Genomic DNA, 13,403 nt, shown 5'->3' on the forward strand with positions numbered 1-13,403 from the left:
ATTCATATCACTTGGCTTGGAATCATAGTATTCTGCTGATCTTCTAATGCTCTAAAAAATCATGGCTGCTGAAAATTAATGTTATAGGCAAACATTATCACAATAACAGCAATATAGCACCTATCAAAAATACTCAAAAGCAGCATTCTCTATTGAAACGATATTTTATATATACTTATAGTTATGCTATATCAATCACTGTTCTATATGAAATATCACCGTTATGTTAGATTAAGAACGAGTGTGTAAGTATGTAAAAAAGTCTATCTAAAAAATTTTAAGAAAAAGGTTTATTATAAATTAATAATAATTAAATACATATCAATGTTTCTTTTCCATTAGTTAGTGATAAAAGGTTTGTGGGTTTGTAGTTAGGAGGCTAACTGTTTAAAATTCGGATCCCGAGAATACACTCTTAGATATTACCTGTTCAAGGTTAATTTGCGAGTTACAATTCGCGTATACCACACAACATAATAGTCAGTAAACGAAAACTATTATATATGTGTAAGTAGTAGGCTATGTGCCAACTTTAAAAAGAAACTGTATAAGTACAGGGGAATCGCAGTAACAGTCTTGAAGAGTCGCATGTGGCTCGCAACCTGCAGTTTGACCATCGTGGTTACAGACTATAAATGGACATCAAGACCAAATGGCTCTGAAGAAAGATATAGGACACAAAGGACCGATTTTTAATAGAATATTTATGCAACACCAACTCAATTTTACCAAAATATAACTTATTTAGATTTAGATTTATAAAATTGATACAATTCAAAGTACTTAAAAACTATTTATTTTCAATACGATTCAATTTTGAATTTTTTGCACAAGCTATACGTTAAAGAAATGTTTCAGATAACAATCGCTCTATATATTAAAAGAAAAAAAGTTATAAAAAGTCAAACTGCAAGAAAAAATTCTCATGTTATTGATCGAAAATATGTTCCCATTCTCATTGAATATCATTTGACAGTTTAGACTATTAAATATATTGATATTTTTACAGTCCATATATTTAAAATNTATATATTTACAAAGCTTATAGACTTTATTTCAACAATCATTTTTCAATAAAATCTTTTTGAAAATTAAATTTAAACATACAATTTCTAATTGCAGTAGACTTAAACTTTTAAAAAATATATCATATGTTTTATTTTATCCTAATGACAATTTTTGTTTTTAAATAAAACAACTATTTACAACAAAAACGGAATTTCCACCTGTTGTGGGAAAATCCGTGAACCGAGAGATTTTTTCTGAAGTTTTACTCAATTTTTAAACTTACTTTTATTGTCCTTGTATATGCTTGTGGACATTTATATTCCTTCCATAATTAATTAAAAATGTTTCTACATCGACTCATTAAAAATAATAATGTTAATGGAAAATTTATTTTTTCGTGCGCATAATTCTAAAGAAAGTCAAAAAGTAAAATTATTTTTAATATTTAATACATTTAGTAAACTATGTTTAAGTTATATAGTAAATAATATAATGTTATATATATTTTTTCCCGAAATAAATTATTTTATTGCTTCATAACTGAAATGAAATAGTTGTTTTAACAAAATTAGCTTCAAACTATAACAGAAATAAATAAAATAAAAAATAAAATAAAATAAAACCACCGGAAGGAAGACTATAACAAAGCTTCTTTAATAAGGAAAAAGGAAAGAGGAACAACAAAATTTCTACCGAAAGGATAAACGATAATACTGTTCGCAGGATAGTTGTTTAAAAAGATAGAAAATAATCCGATTTATATAAAAATATTAAAAGAAAAAAGTATATAAAAATATAAGCCAGCTTTGAAATTATAAAATAGTTCAAAATAAAATTATAAATTAAATAGAAAATGCTAATTTATAACGTTAAATTATTACTACATATTAACCTTACATTTTATATGTATTAACCCAATAAATATTTTAAAATATTAAACATAATACTAATAAAATTAAGCTTCAAATGCATAATAGTTTATACTGTATATACATTCAACAAATTCCGAATTTTTTCTTTTATGTCGACTATAGAGAGATAATTAGACTTTGAATATAATGATTCGAGTATTACGGTACATGAGTATTCCTTTTGTTCATTGTATTTTGAATAAACAATTGAATAATCTATATGTAAATGTCGACTATTCGTCAAAGAATTCGTTAGAGCGTTTAAGATAAACAGATATTTAATTCTAGAAAGTTTCAAAATATTTAGTTTGCAAAAATTGAATTGGTTGCATTTATAATTTAATCTAAAGAATAAATTGTGTCGTATCTACGTTGGATTTTTCGCTTTGAAATTGGATTCACATGAATGCTTTAACCAAATAAAATTTTATGGACAGAATCTAAGTGAATCTATTCGTAAATTTTACTGAGTGCAGATATTTTTTTTTATGAATTGTTATAAATTATATGTTGGAGTACAGTTGTACTTACCTTATAGATTTTAAACAATATTATTCAAAATTTCAATTTAATTCTAATATTCTAAAAAAAATTATATTTCTATAAATAGGCATGTGTCATTACTCATTTTAAAACTACTGGGAAGGTAATCAACCAAAAGTTTGCCTCAGTAAGTTCTTTATTAAAATCATCATATCCGATTTTCTGATGGCCTAATTAAATAAGTACTGAAATACTTTCCATATATCACCATAAAACTTTATTCGATAATGTCTGACCTATATATATAAAATTACTACTCTGATAGTGCATCTTTAAGAATAAGTTTCATATGACTCATACAGTCTGTTATCTTATTATTGTAATTATTATTTTTATTTGTTTTTTATAATCATAGAAATTAATTACAATGGACTAGAATCGATAATGTCTAATGGAAATAAAATTTCAATTTTAATTTTGAAATCCATCCAATCATTCTATTAAAAGCTGTAGGTTGATGCCCTGAAGGAGTAAAAGAATAACTTTTGTTTTTCTGTGTTAAACTAATAGCCTAAATTAAAATGAAAGGATTGATTCAGCTTCGTTTTTTGTCAAAGTATAATATTATTACAAAAAATATTATATTTTAAATTTATTTATATTATACAACATTTAATTTACAGAACAGAACAGTCTATATTTTATCACAAAAGTTATGCAATATTTCCGTCATTTCATATTGTATGAAGATGTAAATCTGAGAAAAGTTTGATAATCATTTTCCATTTTTATTTTTCAATATCAATTTTTATGCTGAATGACTTAATGATCAGTAGTCCTAAAATACTTATTATTATTATTATTATTATAGCTGAACTGATTTATAGGATCAGTACTGAAAAGCACTGAAGTGTATTCATATAAATAATTATACGTATTATTTTTCAATGAATAATATATATAATTTAGGTAGATGTGTGTTTCAACTAATAAACACTTGAATTCTACTTTAATGTGCCTTATTCATATCACTTGGCTTGGAATCATAGTATTCTGCTGATCTTCTAATGCTCTAAAAAATCATGGCTGCTGAAAATTAATGTTATAGGCAAACATTATCACAATAACAGCAATATAGCACCTATCAAAAATACTCAAAAGCAGCATTCTCTATTGAAACGATATTTTATATATACTTATAGTTATGCTATATCAATCACTTTTCTATATGAAATATCACCGTTATGTTAGATTAAGAACGAGTGTGTAAGTATGTAAAAAAGTCTATCTAAAAAATTTTAAGAAAAAGGTTTATTATAAATTAATAATAATTAAATACATATCAATGTTTCTTTTCCATTAGTTAGTGATAAAAGGTTTGTGGGTTTGTAGTTAGGAGGCTAACTGTTTAAAATTCGGATCCCGAGAATACACTCTTAGATATTACCTGTTCAAGGTTAATTTGCGAGTTACAATTCGCGTATACCACACAACATAATAGTCAGTAAACAAAAACTATTATATATGTGTAAGTAGTAGGCTATGTGCCAACTTTAAAAAGAAACTGTATAAGTACAGGGGAATCGCAGTAACAGTCTTGAAGAGTCGCATGTGGCTCGCAACCTGCAGTTTGACCATCGTGGTTACAGACATTACATTTGGTCTTAATGGACATCAAGACCAAATGGCTCTGAAGAAAGATATAGGACACAAAGGACCGATTTTTAATAGAATATTTATGCAACACCAACTCAATTTTACCAAAATATAACTTATTTAGATTTAGATTTATAAAATTGATACAATTCAAAGTACTTAAAAACTATTTATTTTCAATACGATTCAATTTTGAATTTTTTGCACAAGCTATACGTTAAAGAAATGTTTCAGATAACAATCGCTCTATATATTAAAAGAAAAAAAGTTATAAAAAGTCAAACTGCAAGAAAAAATTCTCATGTTATTGATCGAAAATATGTTCCCATTCTCATTGAATATCATTTGACAGTTTAGACTATTAAATATATTGATATTTTTACAGTCCATATATTTAAAATGAATTATTGAAATGCGTGGTATTATCTTCAAAAAATAGACAGATATAAAATAACAACTAACAAATTATTTATTAGAATATGCATGCAAATATTAATTTTAATGGCTTACGTATTGTATTGAATAAAAAGTTGCCCAATTAATTTTAAGAAAAATTAATACTATAAATTGTATTTATAATAGTTTGCTTGTCGAAAAATTATTTCGATAAATAGAATTAATTGTTGTTTGTAGCAAAATGGAAAAAAGAAAAGAAAAAGATAGGTTGTTCGAAAAAGAAAAATGAACAAACAAAAAAAAAAGACAATTATACTGTCGAAAAATGAAAAAAGTTATTGAGCTTTCGTCTATGACAGATTAAACGACATATTTATTATCAATTAATCTACTTTTTCTAGATGATGGACGACGGAGATTAGATTATCATTTAGAGAAATACATGGTAGACAAATGGAGAAATTTATCACAATTGATCCCAAAGCAAACTTGAAAGTAAATTTATTTGAAAACCGTATTATTTTCTCTTTTAATAATGAAAATATATAATTTGCTAGTAAAATACTTTATGTAATTTTTGGATTTTTATAAAATTGTATAAAATTGAAAATAGTAATTAAAGTTTATACAGGGAGAAAATATATTTTAAAAATATATATACTCTATATACTCCTTATTCGTTTATATGCATTCGCATGTATGTATTTATAGTAAATAAGACTATCTTCTTTTACTTATATTATGAATCTACAAGTAGGATATCTCTATTAAAATGATTTTAAAGCGTATGCAACTTTCAACCTAGGCTATTGCCTAGAGTCTCAGTTTTTACTGGTTTCAAACACGCACAAGCGTATCCTTCTTGGCCTAGTATTAGGATTCCGATAGAAATCAGTCAAGTTTCATGTGTTGCATGCTTTAAATTAAGGTACGGGAGCCCACTATGGCCCACCAAATTTGGTTTATTATTTTGAACAATTTCAATTATTTTCCCCCAAGATATAGGCTAACTAAACTATTACTTAGAGTCTACCTTAGTCATTTCTTAGGAAAAAATTAAATTGGTCAAATAATAATCCAAACTTGTGGGCCATAGCGATCTCCCCTGCCTTATATAAATTTACATGAATATTGCAAGTACGCTTGCCTAGGGCTTCGCACAGTTTAATACCACTACTTTTAAGCTTTATTCTACGTACGGTAGTTTATTAAATTATGATAAACCATCATATGTAGAATAAATAGCTTAAGAGTAATAAATTTAGTAGACATATTGTATTAAAATAGGTCTATTAAATTTATTGAATGTGAAAATGTAAGAAATGTAAAAACAGTAAAAAAAATTTGTTTTCGTAATGCATATTTGTATAGTTCTAACATTTATTTTAACTTAAACTCTCATTATAATAAAATACAGAAAGCAGGTTATTGCATGTATCGTAAATTCGTTTCTTCTTTATTAGAATAAAATTGTAATTATTATGACATAAATATTTAAAACAGGATAGATAATTCTTAGATACAGGATACATCAACTAGCATATTAAAAAACTGGCATCTCTTGAGTTTCATGAACAAATAACACAATCTTATAAATATTATTAAAAAATAAAAGAAAGACAAATAGGTCAAATGACGAAAGTTTTACGTTACACACAAAGTTACAATATCTAACAACGAACTAGTAAGGTGTATCATAGAATTATTCCTCGGGTCAACGCTAGAAAAGGCAAGTTTTTGTTACTGTGACAGTGAATGATGAAGTACATTAATTAATAATATAGTTGACAAATTGTCGCTTTACAGAATTGAGGTTAGGAATATCCTAACCCATTTACAACAGATGGAGTTAAATTATGACTTTATTTAGCATAATTAATTATATAGTCAATTAATTAATTTCACTCGCTTTACGAATAGTGTAAAAATTAACTGTAAGATTTATCACTGGTTGATATTATATTTTACAGATACATCAGACGAATTTTCTAATTACTCATCATCTCTGAGAGGAGCATTATTTAATTATTACACAGGATACATCATATTTAGACCAATTATAATGACACCAAATACGTTTTTTACAGTTCCTTTTAATAAAATGCCACACAGATGATATACAAAAATTTTTATTTTTTAAATGTCTGCTTTATATTTTTAACGTAAAATTTTAGTTTTAATTTATCAAGTTCTTTCACCCACCTTAATGTCATTCAGTTATGTCCTTGTAAAGAGTTCTACCTACACATTACTTACTTAATTTATGAATCATCGCGATTGTTTATCGTTTAGAAATAAATTTAATAATAATTAATTTCTCATCCGACCGTATGAGATCGACAGATACCTCCATACAGCTTAACAAATGACAAATTTTTTGGGATATTTGCATACAGGACTAGTTTTTCTTCGTGTTTAACCCATGAGAGAATTCATAAATATCCTTGACACGTACTTTTAAATATTTGGAATTTTAAATAGTAAAAATACTCCTAAAAGGGCGTGTTCGTGGGCTTGATAATTCGTAAGTTTGTGTAAGGTATAATATATCTGATAAATTAAATGATTAACCTTGTGATATGAAGTGTTGAACTCTTATCAATCAAGCATGAGGCGTAAATAAATAATTGATATTTTAAGAATTAAAATTTAGTTTAAATATAGAACATATATTAACGTGTTTGTAATTAGAGTATATTTTGTTTTACAGTTTAATTATAATGGATAAATATTTTAATTTACAGTTTAATAAATTATACGTCTATTATACAAAACTTTAATATTTAACAAGAATTTAATGTTTTATCAATTATTTAGTTGAACAATTTGAATGTTTATCTTAATGTTTTATTTACTAAATTAGGTTATGTTATGCAGGTGTTTCTTGACCAAAAAACACCTACGTGAAAATACCTCGATAAAACGTCATTGAACTCAGAATGTTGACATATCCATCCACCAGATGGAGACACGTAAGGAATATAAAATAACATTCGTATTAAACTTAATGGTATTTTTTTTAATATTATTATTGTTTATATTATTATTGGAATAGGAAAAAATCCATTTTTAATTTAATAATTTTATTATTTTTTTAAATTAATAATGAAAGGAAAAACAAAATTAATTTCGATTAAAAAAAATTCTGTACTGCAAATAAATAAATAAAATTCTCTGATGATTATTGAATATTTTGTAAAAAGAAATTTAAGATTATTTTACATTAACTTTTACTTATAAATATTTTTAATAGCAAAAAAAAATAAGCCTTTTTTTATACAGGAAAAAAATGAAAACTCGTAAAAGTCTTTCGCATCCAACTAAAGATTAACCTTGACTTTGACCTTTCAGTGAATAAACGCCGGAAGAAACCCGAAACTTGTTTTTGACATTTTCTTGTCTCACTTGATGAATTTTTCGGCGTGAAGAACCATCGATCACTCGAAAATTTTAGCGAAATGTTTAAAAATAACCAAAGTAATCCTTTAAATTAATAAACTGTCAGACAAAATATTGAAAAATATATACTCGCATATTTCTTTCAATATTTTATTAAATATAAGGTAATAATCTACAATAACAATAAATATAGTAACCGAAAACAATTTCTAATTTAAATTAATGAATTATTTTTTATAAATAAATAACATTCGATGATATAAAACATTAAGTAATTTATTTAAAGGCGTTCAACACATCATATAAATGAAGCTTCGATCATTCTAAATTAATTTACTTTTTTTGGAGGTTATCACAAAAGTTTTATAATGACAAAAAATGTTTTTGTTAATATATTTTCTACAGAAAGAACATACTTTTCTTTACAGTCAGAGTATCTTTAGAAAGAAATTTATTTTCCTTTAACACAATCTGTGCTTTCTCAGGCCTTGATGTGGAAAATTGTACTTGACACTAAATCCACTTTATCTCTTCAATTTTCCTATTCATAAAAATTTATATCAATTTATATATAATTAAAATAAATTAAAGCTTGTTTATTCTCTTTTTACAATAAAAAATTATCCAAACAATATTAAATTATTTATAACATGTACAAGTTATTAATTATTTAAAACTTATTTTTTGATAGATGCGTTAATTTACCACGGTTATAAATAAATAAACACTGTAATAGATAGCCACGAAATTTTTTACACGCTTCATTAGTATTTTATTTATTATAATTAGAAAGAAAATACCAAAAAAAATTATAAATATTAAAGAAAGACAATTTCATTATGAACATAAAGAATAACAACTGTTTTTTTTTTTTTTTTTGCTGTTAATAGAATGTGATATATGAATTTTCTACAAGAAAATTATGTATGGTTGAGTTAACAGTATAATTAAATCGTTAAATTATTTCTTATACTCAATTTTTTCATATAAAGAAGGAAAAATATTTATATATACATATTTTATAGTTACAGCCATCTAGTAACTGTTAAACTTAGCATAATTATTAATCTTCTCGCTTAAAAAAATATAGGTTATCGTCATCATTACTAGTGTAGCCAAGACAAGATAAAGGAGTTATAATCTACCCTCTAAAAATATAATTTTAATTAAAAATAAAGCTAAATTGGGTGTTTTTTATGTTTTAATTTAAATATAATACAGATACAAATTTTTGTAGCTTTATTTAAGTAAAATATAATAAAATATAATAATACACACGACTAATATAATTTATTTCTATTTGTTAGCCCCTAACTTAATTCTTAGCTTTCCACAGATCGTCATCATCATCACTATATTTGTTGAAAGGAAATTAAAATTAATAAAAACTACAATTTAAAATATATATCATCTAAAGTTTACTGAATAAATATTCTCAAATCTAGATTCATTATTCTGAGTTAATAAAACACATGTATATATGTTATTATATATTAATGGAAAGAGAATCTTCCATTAGTATTCTTTAAGTAACTTCATGATGGACATAGACGATGCTTGACTTTGCTATTAATGTTTTTTAAGATTAAGTCAGTTTCTAACTCGATAATGGACACGGATAATACTTCAGAAGGTTTGTGCAATAAACAAAATTCTTCGGATGACTAGAATACTAGAATCCAAGAAGTAATTTGTGTTGAATGATGATATTTGAAAAATGTCAAGAAAGAAGATGATTTATAGAATTTTTTCGGAAATTAGGAAGTGGAAGCAGTTATTTTTCTGTTATATAAAAATCTGATTATTTTTAGATTTATATTAAAAAAATAATTTATATTTTAATGTATTGTTTGTTTACTTTAAAAAAAAAAGAAGATTATTCGTTATTCTACAGTAATCATTAATTATAATTTACAATATAAATGAGTAGCATAATAAAATATTAATGTTTTTAAATGTTATAAATTAAATTTCATAAAACTATAAAAATTGTTGATACATTTTATAATTCACCAATTCATTTGCTACAATTTTTCTTTTTAATCCTGAATAGCATAGAAAATTTGTTTTATATATTAAAACATTACTAAAATTGATATTTTGTTATACATTTTATAGCTTTTTTTAAAGTTAAAAATATATTAACTTCGAAATCTAATAACCTCTGACATTTACATGACAGGTGTAAGCAGAAAATTATATACGGGAAAGATAGGTTCATTCCGTTTTCCTGTTAGCTTATCCTGTCTGATTATATAAATTGAGGACGAAAATTGCTGATTTTGAATTAAAGAAAAAAAAATGAAATCATCGACCATTCTGTATTTAGTTTTGATACTAAACATTCTTCTCGTATCTGCAAAACGTAACGATTTTTAAGTTTGTTCGTGATTTTGTACGTTTTTAAACTTTATTAATGGTTTTATTTAAAATCAATTTAGATCATGGAAGGATTAATTGTAGGCTTGCACCCAAAAAAGGTTCATGCAACGACAGAATAATGAAATGGTATTACAATTCTAAGAATAAGACATGCGAGGCTTTCATCTATTCGGGATGCGATGGAAATACCAACAATTTCAGAAATAAGCACAATTGCTTGAAATACTGCGTTAGAAAAAGACACGGATGTGAGTAGAGATAATTATTATTAAAGTTTTAATTAAGCATTAAATCATAATCTTGATAAGAATATTTGCAATTTATTATTTGTAGTTTTTGGATGGATTTAATTAAAGATGAATTTTGGAACGTCGAAAGAAAATATGGAAAATGTTTTCCAGAACATTAATAAATTCTAATTTCTGAAATGTAATATGTTGAAACGAAATAAATTTTTCTTTAAACGATAATTAGTTGGTGTATTTGATCTTTCGTAATCGACGTAATTTTCTTTGGGTAAGTATTTAATTACCATCGAATACATTGAAGAGGAGAGAGAATAAAATAAAGAATAAGAAAAATAAAAATAAGAACGTAATTAAAATGTTATCATAACGGGAATTAAGTTTAATTGGTTTACATTCGGAGAGCAATAACTTTATAGCAAACTTATTAAATGCGTTTGATGGAGAACGGATAGGATCAAACGTTACACACAAAGATGGCTGTAAATTTGAAAGTCTACATTATTAAAATACATGGATTGTGGTAATGACGTCATCGATCACGTGTCGAGAGCGACGATATTGGAGTCATCCATCACAAAGGACACATCCAGTTTCCTTAATACTAGGTGTCCGGGCTGACTGAGCAATATATTTCTGGCAATCGACAGTTTAAGTGCCGCTGTTATCTAAGTACATGACAGAGGGTGTCATTATGTCCCAATAACTACCGGAGTCATCTTTGTATCTGAGACTACTCAACACCACACGTTGTCCCATTGCTAAGAAAATGTTTTTGCACTCGGAAGGACGACACAATCAATGAGTACTCCACTATCGAAGTCCCTTCTTTTAAACAATTTTTATCTGCATTTTGACAGATTTTTCTTTTGTTTATCGTTTCAATTTTATTTTATTTTTTCTTTAACTTTTTCCTCTTATTTTTCTTTTTACAAACTTCTTTGCAAATAAATTATGCTGGCGTATAAAATCGATTACTTTGTAAATAAGCTTGCTGATTTTTATGAATTGATTCTTTTGTATATATTTTTTTATAACAAAGAGAATTTTCAATTTTTAAAAAGCTTTAAAAATTGAAAAGAAGCCGGAACGACTTCAAAAATGAAATAAACGATTTATCTAGCTAAGATAATTTGTAATTTATTCACTAGATGGTGCCAGCGGAGTTTGGCATTTAATCCCCTTAAGAAGGTTTTTTCAAGAAGGGATTATTTTTTGAAGAAAAGTGACATTTTAAGGAAAGAAACTGTCACAATAAAAGTAAAAGAGAAAAACAGTTCAAGTTATTATTTTTCATTGAATATTTTAATTTTAATTTATGTTTATTTCACATTAAAAATTAAAAATACTAAATATAAAAAAAGCTATTATATTATAATTTAAATAATTAAAAATGTTTTTCAAATAATAAAAATTCATTATTAATTTCAATTAAAAGCCGTTTTTATTGTTAATTAATTAATTTATTTATTTATTTGTATAATATAAAGAAAATAATGTTTAATTTCATTTGAATTATACGAATAAGAACATTAATTATAATTTAGTTTACTACACACATTAAATAAGTTTGCATAATTTTAAGTTACTTGTACTGTACATTAAACAATCCACTAGAAATTTAATTTAGCATTAAAAATATTTTTGTATATAATTTCAGAAAGATATAATTAAACCAATATATAAATTTTAAAATATACAAATGAATTACAACAGCCAGTAATGCATATTAAAACTCAATATATCTACTGCATACTAAAAATTTAATACTATGAATATCAATTAGTTTGCACAATTAGTTTACATAGGCTATATATATTATTATTGAAAACTAAATTAATTTAACATTTTCAGTAATAATTTTAATACATATTCAGATTAAAAAATAAGAATAAAATATATATAAAAATGTTTTTTTCCTAGTTAAAAATTCACTTTTTACTTATTGGAAAGATATAAATAATATCGATATTTTCTGGTTGACTTTCCTTATCGAGATATAAGAAATGAAAGTTTTGTGATGTCATTTACGATAAATGGCTAGTCCAAGTGCTAAAAACATTGTTCTGGATACCTGAAAGGCGATCTTTTCGAATTGAACTTTAATGGTACTTTTATTGTTTTAAACGGCTAAAAGTTGAACTGTTTAAATGATCATTCTCAAATTTATATTGTTCGACTAATGTTTGTTTTACGTGAATTTACAAAACTTTCAATATTTATATCTCATTATCTCTCAGAAGAGAAAACCTTTTTCTACAATTTATAAGCTTATTGATTTTTTTTCGGTGATGAATCAAATTGTTCGGAAGGTCAAGACCACCCTTCTGTATATACAGTACTGTATATACATATAGAGATAGCTAGAAAGAGAACCCGAGGAATAGTATTTTCATAAATATATCTGAATATACTATCTACACTCGAGTAAGTAAACAAAACATGAAAAGTAAACACAAATATATACAGTTAATCGTATTTAATATAAATATACATTGCTATTTGATACGGTTTCATATTTCTATAACTTCATTTTAAGAACGCATACACATAGACTATTTATGTAGAAACATATGTGTGAATTTAAATTTATATTTACATATAAATGTATGGGGAGCATAAATACATAAATAATTAAATTTATTCAATAGAAATATAACTTCAACATATTGCTACGTTAAATATAAATAATAATATTGTTATAAAATAAAATAAAACACAATTTTTAAGACATCTTAATATGATTCTACTAATATTGAGCGTTTTTATGCTATATACATGTGTATCAATTATTTAATATATTTACTGATATTTACAATATCTTAAAATATAATAAAAATAAAATTTTGATATATTCTTATATGTTGCTTCGTATTTTTCAAAATGGAATCAGAAAATATTGCTTTTATCGGTCGTTCTGATT

At 24.9% G+C, this 13,403-nt stretch overlaps 1 protein-coding gene across 1 annotated transcript in view; it reads left to right on the forward strand.

The window, feature by feature from the left end:
- Positions 1-10,100: 10,100 nt before the first annotated feature.
- Positions 10,101-13,403, forward strand: part of LOC111626058 (kunitz-type serine protease inhibitor 6-like) — a 12,415-nt gene continuing 9,112 nt past the window's right edge. The window contains exons 1-2 of the mRNA XM_023369343.1: positions 10,101-10,218; positions 10,295-10,483. Coding sequence (XP_023225111.1) covers positions 10,155-10,218; positions 10,295-10,483 — 253 coding nt within the window. The 5' untranslated portion in view covers positions 10,101-10,154. The remainder of the gene's footprint in view (positions 10,219-10,294; positions 10,484-13,403) is intronic.

The sequence above is a fragment of the Centruroides sculpturatus genome, unplaced genomic scaffold, assembly GCF_000671375.1.
Source record: "Centruroides sculpturatus isolate CEXI.00-Female unplaced genomic scaffold, Cexi_2.0 scaffold22, whole genome shotgun sequence".
In the NCBI taxonomy this organism is placed as follows: domain Eukaryota; kingdom Metazoa; phylum Arthropoda; class Arachnida; order Scorpiones; family Buthidae; genus Centruroides; species Centruroides sculpturatus.